The following is a 27,865-nucleotide window of genomic DNA, read 5'->3' as shown; positions in this document are numbered from 1 at the left end:
CCCAGGAAACAAATGACGACAGGAGCCAATTTTTTTTATATCCTAATAAAATTCAGCTCTTCAAATGTACAAAATACTCCAAATTTGTGCTGGAGAATCTGCACCTCAAATCCACCACGTTTGATCTCGTTCTTTTAGAGGTCTTCCGATTTCAACCATTTATGCCGTATCCCTGGATATTAAATCATGGATGGAACATGCGGATCCCCCCAATGGGGCGCACATGTATCTGGAGAATGAGGCGCTGCCGCTCTTCAAAGAGAGATGATATATATTTCTATACACTTAGAGTGGCGCAGGTCGTGGTCCCATTGGTGGGATCAGCATCTACTATACAAATCCTGAGGATAAAAGTACAGGATGATGCCAGATAATGCACGATGGAGCCAGCGGCCGATGCTGCGTGTACTCTGGACCAAAAAGTCCAAAATACAAATGTTAAAGGGGAATGTACGAAATTAGAAAAAAAATCTCTGATTTCTATGTACTAAAGAGTCCTCAGGTTATATGTGTCACTGCCTCTCAGCTCCAATGACCTGAACATACTGAGGTGCAGCACCACATACACACCTTGAGGACGAGGAGTGCTGTGTATGTGTCACTGCCTCTCAGCTCTACTGACCTGAATAGACTAAGCTGCAGTACCACATACACACCATGAGCGAGAGGCCCAGTGTATGGAAGAACTATGGTATATACAGTTAGGTCCAGAAATATTTGGACAGTGACACAAGTTTTGTTATTTTAGCTGTTTACAAAAACATGTTCAGAAATACAATTATATATATAATATGGGCTGAAAGTGCACACTCCCAGCTGCAATATGAGAGTTTTCACATCCAAATCGAAGAAAGGGTTTAGGAATCATAGCTCTGTAATGCATAGCCTCCTCTTTTTAAAGGGACCAAAAGTAATTGGACAAGGGACTCTAAGGGCTGCAATTAACTCTGAAGGCGTCTCCCTCGTTAACCTGTAATCAATGAAGTAGTTAAAAGGTCTGGGGTTGATTACAGGTGTGTGGTTTTGCATTTGGAAGCTGTTGCTGTGACCAGACAACATGCGGTCTAAGGAACTCTCAATTGAGGTGAAGCAAAACATCCTGAGGCTGAAAAAAAAGAAAAAATCCATCAGAGAGATAGCAGACATGCTTGGAGTAGCAAAATCAACAGTCGGGTACATTCTGAGAAAAAAGTAATTGACTGGTGAGCTTGGGAACTCAAAAAGGCCTGGGCATCCACGGATGACAACAGTGGTGGATGATCGCCGCATACTTTCTTTGGTGAAGAAGAACCCGTTCACAACATCAACTGAAGTCCAGAACACTCTCAGTGAAGTAGGTGTATCTGTCTCTAAGTCAACAGTAAAGAGAAGACTCCATGAAAGTAAATACAAAGGCTTCACATCTAGATGCAAACCATTCATCAATTCCAAAAATAGACAGGCCAGAGTTAAATTTGCTGAAAAACACCTCATGAAGCCAGCTCAGTTCTGGAAAAGTATTCTATGGACAGATGAGACAAAGATCAACCTGTACCAGAATGATGGGAAGAAAAAAGTTTGGAGAAGAAAGGGAACGGCACATGATCCAAGGCACACCACATCCTCTGTAAAACATGGTGGAGGCAACGTGATGGCATGGGCATGCATGGCTTTCAATGGCACTGGGTCACTTGTGTTTATTGATGACATAACAGCAGACAAGAGTAGGCGGATGAATTCTGAAGTGTACCGGGATATACTTTCAGCCCAGATTCAACCAAAAGCCGCAAAGTTGATCGGACGGCGCTTCATAGTACAGATGGACAATGACCCCAAGCATACAGCCAAAGCTACCCAGGAGTTCATGAGTGCAAAAAAGTGGAACATTCTGCAATGGCCAAGTCAATCACCAGATCTTAACCCAATTGAGCATGCATTTCACTTGCTCAAATCCAGACTTAAGACGGAAAGACCCACAAACAAGCAAGACCTGAAGGCTGCGGCTGTAAAGGCCTGGCAAAGCATTAAGTAGGAGGAAACCCAGCGTTTGGTGATGTCCATGGGTTCCAGACTTAAGGCAGTGATTGCCTCCAAAGGATTCGCAACAAAATATTGAAAATAAAAATATTTTGTTTGGGTTTGGTTTATTTGTCCAATTACTTTTGACCTCCTAAAATGTGGAGTGTTTGTAAAGAAATGTGTACAATTCCTACAATTTCTATCAGATATTTTTGTTCAAACCTTCAAATTAAACGATCTGCACTTGAATTCTGTTGTAGAGGTTTCATTTCAAATCCAATGTGGTGGCATGCAGAGCCCAACTCGCGAAAATTGTGTCACTGTCCAAATATTTCTGGACCTAACTGTAGCTCTGCTGAATCATCCGAGCTGCCTAGTCATCCGCCCCAGTCTTGCAGTGGCGGCTAATACTGGCCGCACACCACAGGTGGCGTCACAAGCACCTACCCCCATCTTCTCCATCCCCAACCATTTTATTGACATCTGGGGTCACGGAATCGGGCAAGGCCACCGCGGCGTCTCAGGAGAAGCACCGCGGCCCGGCGACGAGTAACCCCCGACCCCGTGGGCGCATCATATGGGTGATTTAACTTGATACATAATCCTGAGTTGGATAGATTTGGATCCAAATATTTCTGGACCTAACTGTATATATATATATATATATATATATGTGTGTATTAACCCCTACATATGCTCTGCACCCACTCTGGCCGCAGCTGCTGGGCCCACTGGCATCACATCACAGGCTACCCCTGATGTCATTACACCTATCTGGGACCCACAGCTGCAGAGCAAGGGCGATACAGGGAGCCAGTGGCCATCTGCTCCTCAATGGTGTTCAACCATGCATCCAAGGAAATAGAAATGGCCCCCATCACCGACAGGCCCCGTCATTTTGCCACTGCATAAATTACACCATATACATGGCACACATATAGTAGATACTATATAAAAGATAGATGAATGCAGGATCGGACTGGGGTGTCTGGGGTCCAAAGGAGTTATATCTAGAGGCCACACTACAACTATATGCAAATACCTGCAGGAGCCCCCACACAGCCTCCTACACGCAGCAGGAGCCTCCACACAGCCTCCTACATGCAGCAGGATCCCCCACACAGCCTCCTACATGCAGCAGGAGCCCCCACACAGCCTCCTACACGCAGCAGGAGCCCCCACACAGACAGATATCCAGCCGGCGGGCCTCCAGCACGGAGAGGCAGGCAGCCTGGGGGCCTCCAGCACGAAGAGGCAGGCAGCCTGGGGGCCTCCAGCACGGAGAGGCAGGCAGCCTGGGGGCCTCCAGCACGGAGAGGCAGGCAGCCTGGGGGCCTCCAGCACGGACAGGCAGGCAGCCAGGGGGCCTCCAGCACAGATAGGCAGGCAGCCGGCGGGCCTCCAGCACGGATAGGCAGGCAGCCGGCGGGCCTCCAGCACGGAGAGGCAGGCAGCCGGCGGGCCTCCAGCACGGAGAGGCAGGCAGCCGGCGGGCCTCCAGCACGGAGAGGCAGGCAGCCGGCGGGCCTCCAGCACGGAGAGGCAGGCAGCCGGCGGGCCTCCAGCACGGAGACGCAGGCAGCCGGCGGGCCTCCAGCACGGAGACGCAGGCAGCCGGCGGGCCTCCAGCACGGAGAGGCAGGCAGCCGGCGGGCCTCCAGCACGGAGAGGCAGGCAGCCGGCGGGCCTCCAGCACGGAGAGGCAGGCAGCCGGCGGGCCTCCAGCACGGAGAGGCAGGCAGCCGGCGGGCCCCAAGCACGGAGACGCAGGCAGCCGGCGGGCCTCTAGCACGGAGAGGCAGGCAGCCGGCGGGCCTCCAGCACGGAGACGCAGGCAGCCACAGTGAGGCGGCCGGCCGCCCGCACAGACAGACGGCGGGCCACCCGCACAGACAGGCGGCGGACCGCCCGCACAGTGAGGCGGCGGGCCGTCCGCACAGAGAGGCGGCCGTCCGCCCGCACAGAGAGGCGGCCAACCACCCGCACAGAAAGGCGGCTGGCGCCCGGTTGCCAAGCTTCAAGAAAGGGATGGAGAGGCGACGCTAGAGACAGTACGATAAGCTTGAAGCATAGGGTCTCCCTGCGGCTCCTCTCAACAAAGCCTGCTGCCCGCGCGGCGGCGGTTACAGTAAAAACGCAGTGCTGGGACCAGAAGAGGCAGGAAATGTACTTCTTACCTCTCTGCGGTGCCCCCCCTGAAGCATGGCCGTCGGCGCCCTGTGCGACCACACAAGTCGCATATGCCTAAAGCCGGCCATGCATATAACATCACAGCCACACCAAAGAGAAGCAGCTCCAACCACCACTGTAGGAGTGAGAATTGTTTGACCAAATACAGCAAGGTAATTCTCAAGTTGATAACTTTATGTGGCACCCAATGGTTGGTAGAAATTTCCAAATGGCACTTGGGAGAAAAATTGTTCCCTCACACTGAATCTAAATCAACAAATCCCCTTTTCCCTGGTGATCTAATCTTTATCTATAACATAGGTGTGAGATCAGACACTCCTACATGTCACGAGCCTGTATATTGTGACACTTTCTTCCTATCACAACTATGCAGAAGTTGACTAAGGAAATTTAATACAATGACACATTTGGCTTGGAAAGTACCATATTAAACTTTCCACTGCCAGTGTGTCACTTAATGGATGAGGATATAACTAGTGAAGAGCAAATATATTTGGTATGATTTGTTAGATCAGGAACTAAATTTAAGTGGAATTTTCACTGTGCTGTTGTAGAAATTACAGAAATCCAAATCAGCTGAATTTTATTTGATTTTATTCAATGCATTTCGAAGTGTGTCCCCACTTCATCAGGAAATCCACCGATTCAACAGGCAATGACAGTAATGTGGTCTTTACATAGCAACACGTTTTTCAAAAATGATGTGATTCCGGCTATGTGTCACTTACTGAGCTGTTTGTAGTCATTTTGATAACATTAATGTTTTTATCGATAAGTTATACAGAGCTCACGAGTATGGTGGACTACCTGGCAGCAGGCCAAGTAGTCCTCTGAAGATAATCTAATGCTGTTTAACCCCTTCATTACCAGGCAATTCTATTTTTCATTCCCATTCTTCTGAGAGCTGTAACTTTTTTATTTTTCTATCAGTCTTGCCATATGAGGGCTTGTTTTTTACCATATAGTGTACTGGAAAATGGCAAAAAAATTCCAAGTGCAGAAAAATTGCAAAAAAAAAAGTGCAATTGCATGATTGTTTTTGGGATATTTTATTCACCATGTCAGTGTGATACCACAGGTCCGTACAAGTTCGTAGACATTAAACATGTATAGGTTTACTTTTATCTAAGGAGTTCAAAAGATTGTCCAAAAAAAGTGGCACACTTTTTGCACCATTTTCCGTGACCTGTAGAGTTGCCATTTTTAGAGATATGGGGCTCAGTGACAGCTTATTTTTTGGGTCTCGAGCTATTTAATTATACCATTTTTGTGCAGATGCTACGTTGTGATTGCCTGCTATTGCATTTTGTGACGACCAAAAAACGTAATTTTGCTGCTACGCCATTTACCGATCAGATTGACTTTAAGGTTGCTCGAGTACCCAGCTGCTAGGTCATCTTAAGGCTGTGAATTTCAAGACCTACATTGTGGGGTCAGAGGCACCCCGACACAAATCTTACTCCAGTCAGAGACTGCAGTGAGATTTGTGGTGTAAGGTACACCCCAGCCCATCATGTATTAGATGAGTTGTGGCACCACACCCCCGTTCCACTTATTTTTGTCAAAGCTAACGTGAAAATGGCATATGTGTCAATGTTTTTTAGCAACTATGCATTGGTGCAAGACATTTTACACATTTTTGGGATTTTTTTCCTTCCCTTTTTTCAAAAGCTATAACTATTTTATTTTTGTAAATACGGTAGTATGAAGGCTTGTTTTTTTTGTGGGACGAGCTGAAATTTGTAATAACGCCATCCCTCTGATTTAGGGTATGTGCGCACTAGGCGTTTTTGCCGCATTTTTAGCGGCGTTTTTTACCGCGTTTTTGTGCTGAAAACGCAGTGACATTGCTTCCCCAGCAATGTCAATGGGTTTTCATAAGTGCTGTCCGCACACAGCATTTTTTTTAGCTGCGTTTTTGTGGTGACCACAAAAATGCAGCATGTCAATTATTTCTGCGTTTTTCACCCATTGAGTTCAATGAATGTTCAACAACGCAATGAAAAACGCATATAGCTGCGTTTCTATGACTAAAAACGCAGCTATAAACGCAAGGGGTGGGCAGTAAAGTGACGTGTACAGGAAGAGGATTCCTTCTGTTGGTAAACACAGAAGCATGAATCCTCCCGGTACCGTCACCGCTGCGTCCACCTCCCGTCCTGTGCATGTCAGCTCCGTGCGGCGCCATGCCTGGGCGGGAGGTGGAGGCAGCGGCGAAAACCAAAGTGAACAGTAGAAAAAAAAACACGTCATATATACTCACCTGTCTGCAGGGTCCCGGTGCCATGCCCGCTCCCATCTCCTCCCGGTACCGCCGCTCTGCCTGTGTGCAGTCTCCCCGGGGCAGGACCTTGCTTGCAGGACCTGGCGGTGGATCACCTGATGCAGTCACCTGACGCATCAGCTGATCGTAGTCTCGCCGGCTTTTTCGCGCCCGGCCGGCTATCAGCTGATCCTGCCGTCAGGAGACTTCATCAGCTGATTACCGGCAGCTGCTGCAGCGATCGGACGGGATCAGACTCCTGTCCAATCGATCGCTGCAGGAGCTGCCGGTAATCAGCACAGCACATAAGTGAGTATTATTTTTATTTTTTTTGCACTGCTGCATCAGCTGATTGTATAATCGGCTTTTATACAATCAGCTGATGTGTGATGGGATTCAGGCACTTGATCCTGACACATCATCTGATCGCTTTGCCTTCCAGCAAACCGATCAGATGATATTGGATCCTGATTGGACGGCGCGGGACCCTGACCCAGGATTACTGCGGAGGGGGGTTTATTTCAATCAAGATGGAGTCACTAATTGTGTTGTGTTTTATTTCTAATAAAAATATTTTTCTGTGTGTTGTTGTTTTTTTTTTTTTATCATTACTAGAAATTCATGGTGGCCATGTCTAATATTGGCGTGACACCATGAATTTCGGGCTTAGGGCCAGCTGATAATATACAGCTAGCCCTAACTCCATTATTACCTAGCTAGCCACCCGGCATCAGGGCAGCTAGAAGAGTTGGATACAGCGCCAGAAGATGGCGCTTCTATGAAAGCGCCATTTTCTGGGGTGGCTGCGGACTGCAATTCGCAGTGGGGGTGCCCAGAAATCTTGGGCACCCTGCACTGTGGATTCCAATCCCCAGCTGCCTAGTTGTACCCGGCTGGACTCAAAAATTAGGCGAAGTCCACGTCATTTTTTTTTTTTAATTATTTCATGAAATTCATGAAATAATTAAAAAAAAAGGGCTTCTCTATATTTTTGGTTCCCAGCCGGGTACAAATAGGTAGCTGGGGGTTGGGGGCAGCCCGTACCTGCCTGCTGTACCCGGCTAGCATACAAAAATATGGCGAAGCCCATGTCATTTTTTTTTTCTTTTTGGGCAAAAAACTGCATACAGTCTTGGATGGAGGATGCTGAGCCTTGTAGTTCTGCAGCTGCTGTCTGCTCTCCTGCATACACTAGTTCTGCAGCAGTCTGCTCTCCTGCATACAATGAACATTTTGAAGAAGGAAATGACATCAGACCTTTTTTTTTTCATCAACAATCTTTAATGGCATTGTGCACTGATTAAAAACGCAGTGAGCAAAAACGCAGCAAAAAAACGCACCAAATCGCGGCAAAACCGCGGGTGCGTTTTTTGAGACAAAAATGCACATAAAAACGCAGCGTGAAAAAAACGCCTAGTGCGCACATACCCTTACTGGAAAGTAGGAAAAAAATTCCAAGTCCAGCAAAATTACAAACATAGCACAATTATAATAATAATAATTAATAATTTTATTCATTTATATAGCGCTATTAATTCCACAGCACTTTACATACATTGACAACAATGTCCCCATTGGGGCTCACAATCTAGAGTCCCTATCTGTATGTCTTTCAAGTATGTCTTTCACAATTCTGCAATTGTGGATTTTCTGTTGTTGTTTTTACAGCGTTCAATACATGGTAAAAATTACCAGACAGTATGAATCTCCATGATTACAGTGATACCAAACATGCATATTTTTTTTACTTAAGTGGTGACAAACAATTTGAAATAAAAGAAAATTGCTAATGTCGTGGTTTTACAAGACCCATAACGTTTTCAATTTTAGGCTGATATAAGAGTTTTCTTGTGTGTGGTAAATACGATGTTTTGATTTGCTTTTCTTTTTTGCGGTGCTGAAAAACAACGCAATTCTGGAATTTAGATTTTTTTAATTACAGCTTTTACATGCAGTGTTTCTTTCTCATTACATGTACGGCACATGCACGAGGAGGGAGCAATTAGTGATGAACATGCACTACCATGTCCAAGTGCTTGGTACTCATTAACAAGCAGATGGACGCTCAGAAGGATTCGACTTGTGTGCAGAGTAAAATGGAAGTCAATGAAGAACTTGAGCATTTTTCTGAAAATCATCTGGGGAAAAATGCTTGAGTTTCTCATCGATCTCCATTATACCCGGTACACGATTCGAGCCCATCCAAGCATCCGACTGTTCGATAACAGTACCAAGCACGTAGTGCTCGCTCATCACTAGTAGCAAAGACGCAGGTCTCAGCCAGCAGTTACTGCTGGCTCTTTGAAAATCTCAGGGCTGGATGAGACCTGCATCACTGATGAGCTTGCACAATGCGCCGATGAAGCAAGGGAGTGTGCACATGGCTTCACTGCACACTGATAGGGAGGCAAAGATTTGTAGGGAGGAGGAGGGGACATCGCTCTTGCAAATCATGTCATTCACCCACAAGGGGTTAAAAATATTATTGGGAGATGATTAGCCCTGTTACAATGTATAACAAGATTCAAAAATCTAAAAGAACATAAAGGGATTAGTAAAGATGTGGTTTTAGGGGCCTGGGATAGCTGAAAGGTTCCCTTTAAGAGTTTGCTCAGACTGAGGTTTTTTTTAACATGAATGTAACAGCAGGTTCCACTCCAAAATCGACCAACTGATTTCAGTAGAAACATGTTTTTCTTCTTTATGGGGAAGTAGTGATGAGCAAGCAGTATCATATGTTCGGGTCTCGTAACGAGCGACGCTCAGACGGGCTTGACTAGAGTACAATGGAAGTCAATGGGAAAGCCGAGCATTTTTCAGGATGATCTCCAGGAAAAATGCTCGAGATCCCCATTCGCTTCCATTATACTCGGTACACGAGTCGAGCCTGTCCGACTGTTCTTTACGAGTACCGAGCATGATGACTAGGAAGAAGTCATGTGAATCTTTGGAGCATTTTTAAGGCTAATTTGCTTTAACCCATTCCCAGTGTGTGATGTACAAGTACGTCACATGTGGGGTGCGTGTTAAGAAGCAGAGCCTACTCCATAAAGGGCAGGTGCTGCTGAGTTGCGGCAGTTTTGGTTTTCCCCATGATCACGATAGAACCATAACTTTTATCACACTTTCGAAAAATAAAGCCGCGGCTGCAAGACAAAAGTGTGAACGCAGTCTTACATGTCCAGCATCTGCTGCTAACTGTACAGCTAGATTTGATCGCTGCCGTTGAACCACAAATGCCTGTCAATCTCTGAAAGTGGCAGGCGAGAGGCACAATTACGTGACTGGTTCGGTGTCCATCAGACTCGTTCTCCCACTATCTGCTCATAGATCGTTTTTGCAGCCAGAGACCTACTGAAGACCCTCTTTGCTGCAATCTTTCCACCCCCATGAATCCTAGACACAGGCTGGGATTCATAACTGGTCATTTCTCCCATATACTACAATACCATAGTATTGCAATATATTGTAGAAGCGATCACACAGTTTCAAGTTCCCTAAAGAGACTAAAAAAAAAGTTGAAAAGAAAAATGTTAAAAAAAAAAACACATTACACAAAAAGAAAAAAATATGTTATTGTTCGGTCTGTAAAACAATGACCAAACTCTAAAATTTAAAACATAAAGATCACAGAATCGCTGGTTCAAGTTCCTCTCCGCTCCCGCCCGGCGTTAAAGGGAACCTGTCACCAGATTTTCCCCTATTAAACTAAATGAATCCCCTTCTGCAGCTCCTGGGCTGCATTCTATGAAGGTGCACCTTGGCCCTGACTCCCCTTCCAAAAATAACTTTATTCAGTGCTGGCCAAAAGTATTGGTACCCCTGCAATTCTGTCAGATAATACTCAGTTTCTTCTTGAAAATGATTGCAATCACAAATTCTTTGGTATTATTATCTTCATTTATTTTTCTTGCAATGAAAAAACAAAAAAGAGATTGAAACAAAAATCAAATCATTGATCATTTCACACAAAACTCCAAAAATGGGACAGACAAAAGTATTGGCACCCTTAGCCTAAGGGCGGCTTTGCACGTTGCGACATCGCACGTGCGATGTCGATGGGGTCAAATCGAAAGTGACGCACATCCGGCGTCGCAGTCGATATCGCAACGTGCAAAACCTTTTTGATACAATGAACGAGCGCAAAAGCGTCGTTATCGTATCATCGCTGCAGCCTCTGACATTTCCATAATCCCGGTGCAGCGACAGGTGCGATGTTGTTCCTCGCTCCTGCGGCAGCACACATCGCTGTGTGTGAAGCCGCAGGAGCGAGGATCATCACCTACCTGCCTCCCGGCTGCAATGAGAAGGACGGAGGTGGGTGGGATGTTTACATCCTGCTCATCTCCGCCCCTCCGCTTCAATTGGCCGCCTGCCGTGTGACGTCGCTGTGACGCCGCACGACCCGCCCCCTTAGGAAGGAGGCGGGTCGCCGGCCAGAGGGACGTCGCACGGCAGGTATGTGCGTGTGAAACTGCCGTAGCGATAATAATCGCTACAGCAGCTTTCACTAGATATTGCACGTGCGACGGGGGCGGGACTATCGCTGCAGCATCGGTAACACATTGTTACCAATGTCGCAGCGTGCAAAGCCCGCCTAATACTTGGTTGCACAACCTTTAGCCAAAATAACTGCGAACAACCGCTTCTGGTAACCATCAATGAGTTTCTTACAATGCTCTCCTGGAATTTTAGACCATTCTTCTTTGGCAAACTGCTCCAGGTCCCTGAGATGTGAAGGGGGCCTTCTCCAAACTGCCATTTTGAGATCTCTCCACAGGTGTTCTATGGGATTCAGGTCTGGACTCATTGCTGGCCACTTTAGTAGTCTCCGGTGCTTTCTCTCAAACCCTTTTCTAGTGCTTTTTGAAGTGTGTTTTGGGTCACTGTCCTGCTGGAAGACCCATGACCTCTGAGGGAGACCCAGCTTTCTCACACTGGGCCCTACATTATGCTGCAAAATTTGTTGGTAGTCTTCAGACTTCATAATGCCATGGACACGGTCAAGCAGTCCAGTGCCAGAGGCAGCAAAGCAACCCCCAAAACATCAGGGAACCTCCGCCATGTTTGACTGTAGGGACCGTGTTCTTTTCTTTGAATGCCTCTTTTTTTTTCTGTAAACTCTGTTGATGGCTTTTCCCAAAAAGCTCTACTTTTGTCTCATCTGACCAGAGAACATTCTTCCAAAACGTTTTAGGCTTTCTCAGGTACGTTTTGGCAAACGCCAGCCTGGCTCTTTTATGTCTCGGGGTAAGAAGTGGGGTCTTCCTGGGTATCCTACCAGGCAGTCCCTTTTCATTCAGACGCCGACGGATAGTACGGGTTGACACTGTTGGACCCTCGGACTGCAGGGCAGCTTGAACTTGTTTGGATGTTAGTCGAGGTTCTTTATCCACCATCCGCACAATCTTGCGTTGAAATCTCTCGTCAATTTTTCTTTTCCTTCCACATCTAGGGAGGTTAGCCACAGTACCATGGGCTTTACACTTCTCGATGACACTGCGCACCGTAAACACAGGAACTTTCAGGTCTTTGGAGATGGACTTGTAGCCTTGAGATTGCTCATGCTTCCTCACAATTTGGATTCTCAAGTCCTCAGACAGTTCTTTGGTCTTCTTTCTTTTCTCCATGCTCAATGTGGCACACACAAGGACACAGGACAGAGGCTGAGTCAACTTTAGTCCATGTCAACTGCCTGCAAGTGTGATTTAATTATTGCCAACCCCTGTTAGGTGCCACAGGTAAGTTACAGGCGCTGTTATTACACAAATTACAGAAGCATCACATGATTGTTCAAACAGTACCAATACTTTTGTCCACCCCCTTTTTTTATGTTTGATGTGGAATTATATGCAATTTGGCTTTATGACAATTTTTTTTATTTTTTTTCATTGAAGACAAGTTAAATGAAGATAATAATACCAAAGAATTTGTGATTGCAATCATTTTCAAGAAGAAACTGAGTATTATCTGACAGAATTGCAGAAGTGCCAATTTTTTTTTGGCCAGCACTGTAAAACTTGGCCGTTAGGTATGCTAATTACCTTGGTTGGCCACAAGGGCGGGCTCATTTTCTGCTCCTTTATCCCCCCCTCCTGCCACTGATCGCCATCCTCCTTTCTTGATTGACGGGATTACACCCTTCATCATCCTCCTCGTCACATTTTCAAATTTCGCGCCTGTGCAGTTAGGTCTGCTTGTGCAGGCGCAGTTCGCTCTGCCGTATCGCGGCCAGAGCAGAAAACATAGCTGCCCTAGCTCGCGCCGAGGAGCTAAATGCGCAGGTGCGAGATTATGGGTGGGTACGAGCATGGCGCTGGTGAGGTCGGCGCTGTGCATGACCTCACCAGCGCCATGCTCGTACCCGCCCATATTCTCGTGCCTGCGCATTTAGCTCACTAGCACCAGAGAGGGCAGCTGTTTTCTGCTCTGACCGCGATATGGCACAGAGAACTGCACCTGCGTGAGCAGACCTAACTGCACAGGCGCGAGATTTGAAAATGCGACGAGGAGGATGACGGAGGGCTTCATCCCGTCAATCAAGGAAGGAGGACGGCGATCAGCAGCAGGGGGATAAAGGAGCAGAAAATGAGCCCGCCCATCTGGCCAACCAAAGTAATTAGCATACCTGACGGTCAAGTTTTATAAAGTTATTTTTGGGATCTGGAAGGGGAGTCAGGGCCAAGGTGCACCTTCATAGAATGCAGCCCAGGAGCTGCAGAAGGGGATTCTTTTAGTTTAATAGGGAAAAATCTAGTGACAGGTTCCTTTTAATGGGCAGAAGGGAAGATAGGGTGGGCGTGACCAGCTTAGGTGGCCCCATGTTTCCTTTTGTGGCTCAGTGTAATAAACACTAATTTTTAAGTCCACCTGGTCATGGAATTATTTATAATATAAACAGGGGTCTGGGGCTAAGACCCCAGGCGGGAGGCCAAGCCCCACTCCCTGCATAATTAATTATTGATAATTTAATTATGCAAGGGGACTTCACCCCACTTATTATAAAGAACTCCATAACTATGTGGATTTGCGCACACTATCACCGCTCCTGCCCACTATCTCCAGGCGGTCACGTCTACTATCACTTCACCCACCCACTAACTCCAGGTGATCCCACTCACTATCTGTAGGCAGTCACACCCACTATCACCACTCCCGCCCACTAACTCCGGGCGATTCCGCTCCACTCACTATCTAAAGTCAGTCATGCCTACTATCACCGTTCCCGCCCACTAACTCCAGGCGATCACAACCACTATCACCACTCCTGCCCACTAACTCAAGGCAATCTCGCCTACTGTCTCCACTTTGTCCACTACCTCCAGTCAGTCACGCCCACTATCACCGCTCCCATCCACTAACTTCAGGTGATCCTGCTCACTATCACCTCTCCCGCCTACTAACTCCAGGTGATCCCGCTCACTATCACTCTCCTGCCTACTAACTCCAGGTGATACCGCTCACTATCACCTCTCCAGCCTACTAACTTCAGGTGATCCCGCTCACTATCTGCAGGTGGTCACGACCACCATCGCCGCTCCCGTCCACTAATTTCAGGTGACCCCGCTCAATATCTCCAGGCAGTCACGCCCACTATCACGGCTCCTACCCACTAACTCCAGTCAGTCACAACCAGTATCACCACTACCATCCACTTACTCCAGTTAATCATGGCCACTATAACCGGCCTGTCACTTCCTATCCCTGGTACTGCAAGTATGCAAAAAAAAAAAAAAAAATTGATAAAAAAAAAGTATTAGGCTAAGTTCATATTTCCGTTAAAATGTATCAGTCACAATCCGCAGCTATGGTAAACAACAGCATCCGTTTAGCGGATTCCGTTGGGTCCCATAGACTTGTATTAGAGGCGGATTGCGACTGATGACCTTGCGTTGCATCCGCTGCGGTCAGTCGTTTTTTGACTGACCGCCTGGCGGGAGCAACGCAGAATGTAACGTTTTTCTGGCCCTCAAAATTAACGCGCCGCGCAGAAATCCGTCAAGCTTGTAATGGATGTCTATGGTGCTGGATTCCGTCGTAATCCGTCTTACAACGGAATCCAGCGCTGGATTCCGTCATGCTCTACTGAGCATGCCCAGCATGTTTGGCACACCCACTGGGCTGTCGCAAACACAAACAGATCATGACTGATCCGTCAAAAAACGGACGTACAGCGGATGTAACGGGAATCCTGTGAAAAACACATCCGTTGCGTCAGTTGACATCATAGGCTAGGTTCACACTTCCGTTGTTTTGAATCCGTCAGGTCCATCAGCAACGGATCAGTCGTTTTTTAGTTGTCAACTGATGCAACGGATGTGTTTTTTACAGGATTCCTTTCACAGGAATCCTGTGAAAAAACTGATCCGTTGCATCCGCTGTGCGTCCGTTTTTTGACGGATCAGTCATGATCCGTTTGTGTTTGGGACAGCCCAGTGGGTGTGCCAAACATGCTGGGCATGCTCAGTAAAGCATGACGGAATCCAGCGCTGGATTCCGTCGTAAAAACAGATTACGACGGAATCCAGCACCATAGACATACATTACAAGCGTGACGGACTGCGGCGGATTCCTGCGCGGTGCGTCAATATTGAAGACCAGAAAAACGTTACATTCTGCGTTGCTCCCGCTCGGCGGTCAGTCAAAAAACGACGGACCGCGATGCAGCGGATGCAACGCAAGGTCATCAGTCGCAATCCGTAAGAAGTCTATGGGGAAAAACTGGATTCCTGCAAAATATTTTGCAGGATACCGTAATTCCTCAAGGCGACGGATTTTGACTGATGCAAAACAACAGAAGTGTGAACCTAGCCTAAAAAACAACTGATCCGTTACTGACGAATTTAAAACAGAAATGTGAACCTAGCCTTATCCACCCAATTTTCCCCACTGCAAAAATAAAATAAAAAAATTCAATATTATTGTGTGTGTAACAGTCCACTAAAATCTACAATTATTTTACCCATAAAGGTAAATACTACTGCACACCCCCAAAAGCTACAAAAATCGATAGGACCATCATATACTTTAGAAGGACACCCCATTAAAAATAAAAAACAATAACTTACAGTGAAAACAAATCTCCTCACCCGGAAAAAAAAAAAGGCAACATTTTTATTTATTTTTCCCCATTAACATAAATGATATATATTGTTATGGACAGGGTTGTTTAAAACTAGAATGCGCCACCAGACGTCTGGAAAAAATAAAAAAAAAGTTTTTCGGACACGAAAAAAATAGCATAAGCAGGAAGGGGTTAATACGGAAAAAAAATACTTGTTTTTTTACCTCAGATTTTTATGCCATCACTGTGGCGCTCGGTGGACGGATATGAGGGTGTAACATGGCATACAATTGTTTTGGCAGCAGCAGAGATGATACACATGGGCCACAGATTAATAAAATGGAGCCAATACCTGACCGTCTCTGAGAACATGGCTAACATCAGCCATAATTATGTTTTCAGCAGTGAAAATGTATGAAAACATAACCCTGAAATACGAGCCGTTTTCTTCTACTATTATCATCTATATTTCACTAAACAACGAAATCCTAACATATTTTCCTCAAAAGGAGCGAATTTCACCTCACAACCTGCTTTGAGCTCGCACACTTATAAACTGCGTCACTCGACGTCTTCCCGCCTGCCAGCTGTGGGCGGAGTTACAGAAAAGGCGGGCTGGTGATGTGGGCGGGGTTACAGAAAAGGCGGGCTGGGTTACATAAAAGGCAGGCGCGCGATGTGGGCGTGATTACAGAAAAGGCGGGCTGGCTCATGTGGGCGGGGTTCTGTGGCGCTTCCGGCAGAGGGACGTCGATAGTACTACAATTCCCATGATTCGTAGCGAGCAAAACCGGAAACACGTGAAAGTTAAACCTCTGGGGGTGTGGGGTGGGAAGAAGGAAGGTTGACAAGTGAGAGGGGAGAGCTGCTTACCCGACAGGAGTGGGAGGGGGCTGAGGAAACCCCCCAAAACAGTGCCATAATAAGATTTAGGCAATCTGTGCATATAGCTGACTTATTTTTTGGGGCTGAGGAGGGGCTGCACTCATCTCAGGGGCTCTGGATGATTTTCTCTATGTGGTTAGTTAATAGTTAGGGTCTAAGTGGATGTTTTTATTTTTTTACTTTCATTTTTAAGTCTACCCCTTTAAATCTTAAAGGAGCCGTCCGCTTTGGATCTGTATGTTGACTTATTTACAGGGGCTGGGTATTTCATGGATTGGTACAGCCCGGGTCTAGATACATAAAGTCATAATAGTCCTTTGTGAAGAAGAAGAAGAGACCAGCCGCCATGTCTGTGGAGGATCCATTCTCTGTGGTTCGGGGGTGAGTATCTGATCTGTGAGGGTGCCAAGGGTGCCGATCACTCCAGAGATGTAGGGACCTCACTGGCTACTAGTCTACACAGTGGTAAGATAACTGGCTGCAGCAGGAGCCTCCCCCCACTGCTCTATCTAATGCATAGCTGTTGCCTAGGAGATCCTGAGTGATTATTGTCATGGTTTCCGCCTGTACTTTTTCTCATCTTGCTCAGGGAGGTGCAGAAGGCCCTAAACACCAGCCGGGGTTTGTACCAACGCTGGTGCGAGCTCCTTCAGGAGGAGCATGTGACCAGCACCGAGGAGTTTGATTGGACGACCAACGAGTTGCGAAATTCCCTGAGAAGCATCGAATGGGACCTAGAGGACTTGGAGGAGACCATCAGTATCCTGATGCCATGGCTCGCCTATAGTGACCCCATAGCTCCCTATTTCCCAGCATCCCCTGGGTCTCGGACCCCTTTCCCCCTCACTACGTTGTTATTTCCTTTACTCATATCTCGGGCATCGTCGAGACAAACCAGAAGAAGTTTAAGATATCGGGGGCCGAACTGAACGAGAGGAGAGACTTTGTGGAGAAGACGCGGAGTTCTTTAAAGGTAACATTTACGCTTCTTATATCCCCCTCCATATCTTTGTATTAACCCTTTCCTGCTCTGTGTAGGAATGGGTTAATACAGAATCTGAGGCCTCACCGCCGGTTGTGTTATGCAGCCAGCACCTGCCTAATGGACTCACTCTGATCACTGCTCTAACCGATTCATTGCTGCTTCCCATCTCTGACAGTGGCACTTAAAGGGGTTTTCCACTTCCAGGAAACACCGTAAAATACCTAAACTATTGAACATAGGGGGTATTCACTTTCCCTGACTCTCCGCCGCTTCTTGAGTTTTGGTGTTTCGGCAGCAGCTGTGACGTCACGTGCCGTGTACTGTTCGGCACAGCCTTTGAGCTCAGTATTTTGCTATATAGTGCCGATGTGACTTAATCGCTGCAGCCAATCATTGCTCTCAGCGGCTCTTGCGGTCTAATCAGCACAGTCACTGAGCTCATTATTTTGCAGTAGTGCTAATGTGACTTTACCACTGCAGCCAATCACTGCTCTTGCGGTCTAATCAGAAGAGCTGCTAACCCTAGTATTTTGCTATAGTGCTGACTTGATGTCACTGCTGTAGCCAATCACTGTTCTCGGTGGCTCATGCTGTCTTATTGGCACAGCTGCTAACCCCAGTATTTTGTTAGTGTTAATGTGGCTTCACCACTGCAGCCAATCCCTGATCTCTTTGAATCAAACTGTCTAATCGGCACAGTTGCTGAGCTCAGTATTGTGCTATAGTGCTGTTGTCATCACTGCTGGCTCTTGCTGTCTAATCGGCACAGCCACTGAGCTCAGTATTTTGCTATAGTGCTGAAGTGATGTCAACACTGCAGCCAATCGCTGTGCTCGGTGGCTCATGCTGTCTATTCGGCACAGCTTAGTATTTTGCGATAGCAGCAATGTGACGTCACCGCTGCAGCCACTCGCTGAGCTCGGCAGCCTGAGCAATCTACCTCGCTGTAACCTCTGAGCCCAGTATTCTGCTGAACGTTGACATCACACCACAACCTGAACCCTGGCAGGAACCCTTGATATGCGACCACCCACTTTATTTTAGGTATTTTACAGAGTTTTGGGTCCACTTTCCTAAAGGGGGAACACCCCTTTAAGTAGAAAAGTTCCAGTGGAGCGTCCTTTTGGACAACCATCGGCCTCCCCGCAGCACGATCGCAGGGTGCTGATGTATTGCTGCGGTAGACGAGGACCCGCAGAAGGACCCGTGTCACTTAACGCCTCTATGTAAGTCAGACACATGGGAGACTGTGATTGGTCTCTGAAGTAATAAAGTATTTAGAACAAACGATCACAGATTGAAGTAAAAAAATAAACAGTAAAAAATATAAAAAGGTTTTAAATATATAAAACATGAAAATGTCTTAGCACCTCCTGCGTTTCCTTATCCCAAAATACAGAAATTACAAAATCGGGGTTATCACCTCCACATCTATAAAAGTCCAATCTGCTGAAATATAAAGTGATTTAAGTCATACATTAAAAAAAAAGAAAAAAAGCCAACATTTGGAATAAAAATTAACACCTCTCACGAAAAAATGAAATATGTCGTACATATCCCAAAATTTACTAATAAAAACTCCACGTGTCACGTAAAAGCACACAAGCCCACAAAAAAGCTGCACCGATGGGGAAAAAATAAAGTTACAGGTCTCGGAAAATAATGACACAAAATGATTTTATTTTATTTTTTTTAAATGTTCAAATTTCGAAAAAAATTCTAATTTTAAAAAAAACAAAAACTGCACTAGTTTATCGCTGTAACAAACCAGTGTCATGGCGGGCCTAGAGTTCATCCCTCTGTCTTATGTAACGTGTTTTTTCAGGAAATGAAGGATCACATCTCTAGTCCCAGAGCTCAGGCCTTCACGGAGAGGAAGAACCGAGAGGTAACCATGTCTCCCTCTGGTGCCATCATGTTGTCTACATATATATGTACCACACTCTCACCTGTAATGTCCTCACTCGCAGGCGTTGGGCGTCTCTCACCCTCTGACCTCTGATCGCTTCTCTCGACTGGATGATGAGATTGTCTCTGGAAACTCACGCTACATTGAGGAGCAACAAGCGCAGCAGCAGGTCTACCCTCCATTATTATTTATAGGCGGCAGGTCTACCCTCCATTATTATTTCTAGGCAGCAGGTCTACCCTCCATTATTCTAGGCAGCATGTCTAACCTCTATTATCATTAATGGGCAGTAGGTCTCCCCTGCATTATTATTTAGGGGCAGCAGGTCTACCCTCCATTATTATTTATAGGCAGCAGCTCTGCCCTCCATTATTATTTACAGGTAGCAGCTCTACCCTTCATCGTTATTTACAGGCAGCAGGTCTACCCTCCATTATTATAGGCAGCATGTCTAGCCTCCATTATCATTAATAGGCAACAGGTCTACCCTCCATTATTATTTAGAGGCAACAGGTCTACCCTCCATTATTATTTATAGGCAGTAGGTCTACCCTCCATTATTATTTACAGGCAGCAACTCTACCCTCCATCATTATTTATGGGCAGCAGGTCTACCCTCAATCATTATTTATGGGCAGCAGGTCTACCCTTCATCATTATTTATAGGCAGCAGGTCTACCCTTCTTTATTATTTATAGGCACCAGGTCTATACTCCATTATTATTTAATCGGGGCACAGGAAATTATAGTATCCGGGGGATGGGATAGAGATTAAAAGAACACTGTTTACAGGGCAGGGAGTATCCATATGATATGTATTTAAAAAAATATTTGCTTATTCTACCTTCAGCATCGCTACTTTAGTGGCCTCTGCTGGTGCGACCATTAGCCTTGTGACTGCTGCAGCCAATCACTAACTTCACAGATCACGGCATGTAGTGACTGCAGTGGTCACATGAATAATGAATAAGCTGTCAATGCTACAGGTCTGACTAGGACCGCCGGAGCCTCAGCACTGAACTATCAGAGGTAGGTGATCAGTGCTGATCGCCAAGACAGGCGCAAAATTCCTTTTCTAATGAACAGGTCACGTGTACGATACCTGCCGATCATTCACCTTTCTTGGCAGATCTGTAGTGTCGTCATGTCATCAGCACCGCTCAAGTCTAAAGGAGCCGGATAATCCATTTAAAGGGGATTGAGTGGGTGCAATTTAGTGCCCCCTGACTGCTCAGCAGGGGTGGACGTTATCCCCCAACCCTTCTGAATCCTACCTGTTAGGGCTGTAAAATATCGTTCTATTTGGTCAGTCTGTTCATGGCGGGAGGTTTCCCAGAAGGGTGTACTGCTTTTCATTGCCCTGGTTTTCTACTTAGTGGGCACTTTTGGTGTAACGTTTTGACGAATTGAGGGGGTCCAGATTAGAGGTGGGCATGTATCCAATGATAATAGTTTGTAATTAAAGGAATTTTCTTTGTCGCTCTATTGGGAGACCCAGACAATTGGGTGTATAGCTACTGCCTCCGGAGGCCACACAAAGTATTACACTTAAAAGTGTAAGGCCCCTCCCCTTCTGCCTATACACCCCCCGTGGGATCACGGGCTCCTCAGTTTTCATGCTTTGTGCGAAGGAGGTCAGACATCCACGCATAGCTCCACTGTTTAGTCAGCAACAGCTGCTGACTATGTCGGATGGAAGAAAAGAGGGCCCATACTGGGGCCCCCAGCATGCTCCCTTCTCACCCCACTTTTGTCGGCGGTGTTTGTTAAGGTTGAGGTACCCATTGCGGGTACGGAGGCTGGAGCCCACATGCTGCTTTCCTTCCCCATCCTCTTAGGGCTCTGGGTGAAGTGGGATCTTATCGGTCTCCAGGCACTGAGGCCGTGCTCCATCCACAGCCCCTGGGAATCTGCTGGATATGGAGCTGAGTATCCTCAGGGACATGGCCCTGCTACGTTGAGGTACTCTGTGTCCCCATAAAGGGGACCGCGCACAGACACACGGCAGCACTGCTGGGTGTGTTAGTGCGCCAGGGATGGCGGCGCTGCCCGCACTGGTGCCATCGCACACTACAGCGTGCTGGGTGTGTTAGAGTATTGGGGGACTGCCGCGCTAACCGCCGCTGCCATTTTTAGGCGCGGCTGGGACTTGTGGTGCGCCGGGGACTTCCGCGCCGACCAGGGCTTATATGCCGGGCCGCGCTTATCACTCTAGTCCCCGGCTTTTGCGGCCTACTCTCACTTCGTTACCGCCCACTGGCCTGCCAGTCAGGGTAAGGGCGTGACGCTGCACAGCACGGCAGCGCTGAGAGATGGAGCATGCTTTGCATACTCCACCCCTCTCACTGTACACAGTGTGAAGCCGGATTCCCGCACTTTCTGGGGCACGCCCACGGCCTCCTCCTCTACACAGGACGCCGGCAGCCATTCATGTCAGTTTTTTCTGTGACTGAGAAAAGAGACAAGTTTGGGAAGACCCTGGCAGGGATTCTGGTGGTCACACAACCGCTGTGAGCGGGCGGTAAGCAGCACCTGTGGTGCTGACCCCACTAGCGCCGAAATGCACATATAGATATATGCTTGTACGCTATACATTGCACTGTTCGGTCGCACTTTTGTATTTTGGCTATATACCCTCCTTGATTGTTCGGGGGAGATAACAGCATACTGTCTGTGAAAAACAAGGGTGCAGAAGCACAGGTTTTCTATGCAGCCTGTACAGCATGTACGGCTATACTGCCGGCAGGTTCCACGGACCCCAATTGTATGCAATGCACGGCCCTTGTGGAACTTACTCAGCCGGAATCTCTGCTAATGGTCCAGGTGGTGGGGACGGAGTTTGCAGTATCTACTTCAGACTTTCTGAGACTATGGCTAAGATACTAGAAGCCTTGCAGTCCAGACCGGTCCCTCAGACCATGGGCTCTGTTGATTCATTGCCCCTGGTCCCCCCCCCAGTTGGTACAACAAGGTGCTCCTGGAGTGTCTCAGGGATCCCAGGGTGAGGGGTCTGACTCGGACCGCAGTCCCAGACCCCCTAAGCGACCTCGCTGGGAGCATCCCTCGACGTCACCGCATCATTCAGGGTCTCAGCATGGGGACTCTCTCTATGATAAGGCGGAGGTATCTGATCAGGATTCTGATCCTGAGAACGTTCTCTACCTGGATACACCTGATTGTGACACCGTAGTGAACGATCTTACGGCGTCCATCAATCATATGTTGGTTATTTCTCCCTCAGCTCCTACGCCTGAGGAGTCAGCTTCTCAGCAGGAGAAGTTCCGTTTCAGGTTCCCCAAGCGTACATTGAGTACGTCTTCTGGATCACTCTGACTTCAGGGAGGCAGTCCAGAACCACCAGGCTTGTCCAGATATCGTTTTTTCCAAACGCCTTAAGGATACACGTTATCTCTTCCCTTTTGACGTTGTCAAGGGCTGGGTTCAGTGTTCCAATGTGGACCTCCTATCTCCAGCGGCTAAATCCTTAGTTGCAGTGGAAGATATGGCTTCACTCAAAGATGCCACTGACAGACAGATGGAGCTCTGGTTGAAATCCATCTATGAAGCTATTGCCGTGTCTTTGCTCCAGCTTTCGCAGCCGTCTGGGCGCTCCAAGCGGTCTCAGCGGCTCAAGCGCAAATTGAGGCAGTCACACGTATGTCTGCGTCGCAGGCTGCGTCTTAACATCTCAAACGTCAGCGTTTGCGTCATACGCCATTAATGCTGTCCTGGACTCGGCGAGCCGGAAGGCGGTTGCGTCCGACAATTCAGTGGTAATACGCTAGCCTTGTGGTTGCGGGAATGGAAGGCAGATTCTGCTTCCAAAAAAGTGCCTAACCAGTTTGCCATTCTCTGGCGACCGCTTGTTTGGTGAGCGACTGGATGAAATCATCAAACAATCCAAGGGAAAGGATACATCCTTTCCTCAGGCTAAACCGATCATACCCCAACAGAGGAGGGGACAGTCGAGGTTTCGGTCCTTGCGGGGCGCAGGCAGGTCCAATTCTCCTCGTCCAAAAGGCCTCAGAAGGATCAGAGGAACTCCGACGCGTGGCGGTCTAAATCACGCCCTAAAAAGACCGCCGGAGGCACCGCTACCAAGGCGGCTTCCTCATGACTTACGGCCTCCTCACACCGCATCCTCGGTCGGTGGCAGGCTCTCCCGCTTTTGCGACACCTGGCTGCCACAAGTAAAAGACCGTTGGGTGAGAGACATTTTGTCTCACGGTTACAGGATAGAGTTCAGCTCTCGTCCTCCGACTCGATTCTTCAGAACATCTCCGCCTCCCGAGCGAGCCAAGGCTCTGCTGCAGGCGGTGGGCATTCTGAAGGCAGGAGGAGTGGTGGTCCCGGTTCCTCTTCAGCAACAGGGTCACGGTTTCTACTCCAACCTGTTTGTGGTTCCAAAGAAGGACGGGTCCTTCTGTCCTGTTTTGGACCTAAAACTGCTCAACAAACACGTAAGGACCAGGCGGTTCCGGATGGAATCCCTCCGCTCCGTCATCGCCTCAATGTCCCAAGGAGATTTCCTAGCATCGATCGATATCAGGATGCTTATCTCCACGTACCAATTGCTCCAGAGCATCAGCGCTTCTTGCGCTTCGCCATAGGAGACGAACACCTTCAGTTCGCGGCACTGCCGTTCGGCCTGGCGACAGCCACAAGGGTTTTCACCAAGGTCATGGCTACAGTAGTTGCGGTCCTCCACTCTCAGGGTCACTCAGTGATACCCTACTTAGACGATCTGCTGGTCAAGGCACCCTCTCAAGAGGCATGCCAACACAGCCTCAACGTTACTCTGGAGATTCTACAGAGTTTCAGGTGGATCATCAATTTTCCAAAGTCAAATCTGACACCGGTCCAATCGCTGACATATCTTGGCATGGAGTTTCTTACTCTTCCAGCGATAGTGAAGCTTCCGCTGGACAAACAGCGTTCACTACAGACAGGGGTACAATCACTCCTTCAAGGTCGGTCACACCCCTTGAGGCGCCTCATGCACTTCCTGGGGAAGATGGTGGCAGCAATGGAAGCAGTCCCTTTCGCGCAGTTTCACCTGCGTCCTCTTCAATGGGACATCCTACGCAAGTGGGACAGGATGCCGACGTCCCTAGACAGGAACGTCTCCCTCTCTCAAGCAACCAAAGCTTCCCTTCGGTGGTGGCTTCTTCCCACCTCATTATCGAAAGGGAAATCTTGCCTAACCCCATCCTGGGCGGTGGTCACGACGGACGCGAGTCTGTCAGGGTGGGGAGCGATCTTTCTCCACCACAGGGCTCAGGGTACGTGGACTCAGCAAGAGTCCTCACTTCAGATCAATGTTCTGGAGATCAGGGCAGTGTATCTTGCCCTAAAAGCGTTCCAGCAGTGGCTGGAAGGCAGGCAGATCCCAATTCAGTCGGACAACTCCACAGCGGTGGCTTACATCAACCACCAAGGTGGGACACGCAGTCGGCAAGCCTTCCAGGAAGTCCGGCGGATTCTGCGGTGGGTGGAAGCCACAGCACCCACCATATCCGCAGTTCACATCCTGAGCGTAGAAAACTGGGAAGCAGACTTTCTCAGTCGCCAGGGCATGGATGCAGGGGAATGGTCCCTTCCCCAGGACGTGTTTCAGGAGATCTGTTGCCGCTGGGGGATGCCGGACGTCGACCTAATGGCGTCTCAGCACAACAACAAGGTCCCGGCATTCATGGCGCGGTCTCACGATCACAGAGCTCTGGCGGCAGACGCCTTCGTTCAGGATTGGTCGCAGTTTCAACTCCCTTATGCGTTCCCACCTCTGGCACTGTTGCCCAGAGTGTTACGCGAGATCAGGTCCGACTGCCGCCGCGCCATCCTCGTCGCTCCAAAATGGCCAACGAGGTTGTGGTACCCGGATCTGTGGCATCTCACGGTAGGCCAACCGGGGGAACTATCAGACCGACCAGACTTGCTGTCTCAAGGGTCGTTTTTTCCTTCTGAATTCTGCGACCCTCAACCTGATGGAGTGGCCATTGAGTCCTGGATCCTAGCATCTGCAGGGTTATCTCAAGGGGTCATTACCACTATGAGACAGGCCAGAAAACACACATCTGCCAAGATCTACCACAGAACGTGGAAGATATTCTTATCTTGGTCCTCTGCTCAGGGAGTTCTCCCTGGCCAATTGCCTTGCCTACTTTCTTTCCTTCCTGCAATTCGGTTGGAAAAAGGTTTGTCGCTCGGTTCCCTTAAGGGACAAATCTCAGCGCTCTCTGTATTTTTTTCAGAAGCGCCTAGCAAGACTACCTCAGGTACGCACGTTCCTGCAGGGGGTTTGCCGCTTAGTCCTTCCTTACAAACGACTGTTAGAACCCTGTGATTTGAACAGGGTGCTGATGGTTCTGCAGAAACCACCATTCGAGCCTATGAGGGATTTTTCTCTCTCACGCCTTTCGCAGACAGTGGTTTTCCTAGGGGCAGTCACTTCACTTCGGAGAGTGTCTGTCGGGGCATCATTGTCGTGCAAAGTCCCCTTCCCGGTGTCTCACCAGGTCAAGGGGTTCTGCGTCCGGTTCCGGAATTTCTCCCTAAGGTGGAATCCCCCCTTTCATCTCAATCAGGGTATCCGTACCCTCTGTTTGTCTTCATCCAGTTCACCAATGTGAAAAGGATTTGCACTTGATTAGATCTAGTGAGAGCACTCACTCTTCATCGATCGTACGGCGTCCCTGCGCCGCTCGGAAGCACTCTTGTCCTTGTCGCTGGCCAGCGTAAAGGGTTGCAGGCTTCCAAATCAAGACTGGCTCGGTGGTTCAAGGAACCAATTCTCTAGCTTATCGTTCTGCTGGGCTTACGGTTCCCTCAGGGCTGAAGGTCCATTCTACCAGAGCGGTGGATGCATCCTGGGCTTGAGGCACCAGGCTACGGCTCAGCTTGTGTGTCAGGCGGCTACCTGGTCCAGCCTCCACACTTTCACGAGACACTGTCAGGTGCATACCTATGCTTCGGCGGATGCCAGCATAGGCAGACGAGTCCTTCAGGCGGCGGTTGCCCACCTGTAGAAAGGGGCCGTTTTACGGCTCTATTACGAGGTATTATTTTACCCACCCAGGGATTGCTTTTGGACATCCCAATTGTCTGGGTCTCCCAATAGAGCGACAAAGAAGAAGGGAATTTTGTTTACTTACCGTAAATTCCTTTTCTTCTAGCTCTAATTGGGAGACCCAGCACCCGCCCCTGTTTTTTTGTATACACATGTTGTTCATGTTGAATGGCTTCAGTTCTCCGATATTCCTTCGGATTGAATTTGCTTAAACCAGTTTATTGGCTTTCCTCCTTCTTGCTTTTGCACTAAAACTGAGCAGCCCGTGATCCCACGGGGGGTGTATAGGCAGAAGGGGAGGGGCCTTACACTTTTGTGTAATACTTTGTGTGGCCTCCGGAGGCAGTAGCTATACACCCAATTGTCTGGGTCTCCCAATTAGAGCTAGAAGAAAAGGAATTTACGGTAAGTAAACAAAATTCCCTTCTTCCACTAATGATTCTGCATAAAAAAAGTACGCCTTTGGGATATATTGGACATCCCCTTTAAGAAGTCAATCGGCAGAGGTGTGAGCGCCACCTGAGGAGTACATAGAGCATTACATGTATGTGATCTGCCTGTGTTATCTCGTCAGCTGATTATGAACGAGCAGGACGCGGAGCTGGAGATGGTGTCGGGGAGTATCCGGGTCCTGAAGAACATGTCGGGGAAGATTGGAGATGAATTGGACGAGCAGGCTGTGTACGTCGCTGTTGGTCAGTCATATATTATACACACACTGTGCTTGTATCTGACGCTCGTTCCCTCTCTTTCTCAGGATGCTTGATGAGTTTTCTTACGAGATGGACAATACCCAAAGTCGCATGGACACAGTTCTCAAGAGAATGGCCAAAGTATCGCACATGACCAGCGGTAAGACTCTATCCCAGCCTTAGATAGTAGCCTTTCGGGATATATCATACTCTGTCCATAAAGGGGTCTTCCGGTGCATCTCTCTTCTGTATCGGGATTTGAGTTACCGGTCATGTTACTCCTGACTCCTGAAGTGAGAGACACTGTCGAATCTCTATTAACTCCTTACCTACATATGATGTACATTTACGCGATATGTCACCTATCCGACTTTGCGGGTTCAGGAACTGAGCCTGCAGCTTTGCCGTCAGAATAGGTGTCTGTTATTCAGCCACCGCCTGCCTCTAATAGCAAGTGTTATCTTGTTAAATGTGGCTGTCAATCATCACAGGTTCAAAATAACAAACTAACAAATATAGTAAAAAAAAAAAAAAAAAAGTTTTTAAAAGTTCAAATCAACTCCATTAAAAATGAAGAAATAGTGAAAAAAAAAAGACACGTATGTGGTGTCTCCAGATTTATAAAACTATGATCTATCAAAATATAAAACTAAATAACGTTTTAAAAAGGAAAAAAAAATCAGAACACCACAATTTACACAATTTAATTTTTCGCCTGCCACGACAGCGTAAAACAATGCAATAAGAAGTGATCAACACATCATATCAACTCTGAAATGGTATCAATATAAACACTGTCTCATGGTGCAAAAA

At 47.7% G+C, this 27,865-nt stretch overlaps 1 protein-coding gene and 1 long non-coding RNA gene across 2 annotated transcripts in view; one reads left to right on the top strand and one right to left on the bottom strand.

The window, feature by feature from the left end:
• LOC142304337 (uncharacterized) overlaps window positions 1-16,095 on the bottom strand; it is a 170,641-nt gene extending 154,546 nt beyond the window's left edge. Inside the window, exon 1 of the long non-coding RNA XR_012753084.1 lies at window positions 16,038-16,095. This is a non-coding gene — a long non-coding RNA (uncharacterized LOC142304337). The remainder of the gene's footprint in view (window positions 1-16,037) is intronic.
• A 242-nt stretch (window positions 16,096-16,337) lies between these two features.
• STX10 (syntaxin 10) overlaps window positions 16,338-27,865 on the top strand; it is a 30,260-nt gene continuing 18,732 nt past the window's right edge. The window contains exons 1-7 of the mRNA XM_075346635.1: window positions 16,338-16,781; window positions 16,990-17,160; window positions 17,280-17,373; window positions 19,211-19,273; window positions 19,356-19,463; window positions 26,935-27,041; window positions 27,118-27,212. Coding sequence (XP_075202750.1) covers window positions 16,747-16,781; window positions 16,990-17,160; window positions 17,280-17,373; window positions 19,211-19,273; window positions 19,356-19,463; window positions 26,935-27,041; window positions 27,118-27,212 — 673 coding nt within the window. The 5' untranslated portion in view covers window positions 16,338-16,746. The remainder of the gene's footprint in view (window positions 16,782-16,989; window positions 17,161-17,279; window positions 17,374-19,210; window positions 19,274-19,355; window positions 19,464-26,934; window positions 27,042-27,117; window positions 27,213-27,865) is intronic.

This window comes from Anomaloglossus baeobatrachus, chromosome 4 (genome assembly GCF_048569485.1).
Source record: "Anomaloglossus baeobatrachus isolate aAnoBae1 chromosome 4, aAnoBae1.hap1, whole genome shotgun sequence".
Taxonomy (NCBI): domain Eukaryota; kingdom Metazoa; phylum Chordata; class Amphibia; order Anura; family Aromobatidae; genus Anomaloglossus; species Anomaloglossus baeobatrachus.
The sequence above is the reverse complement of the archived record's forward strand: the minus strand, read 5'-3'. Positions and strand labels throughout refer to the sequence as shown.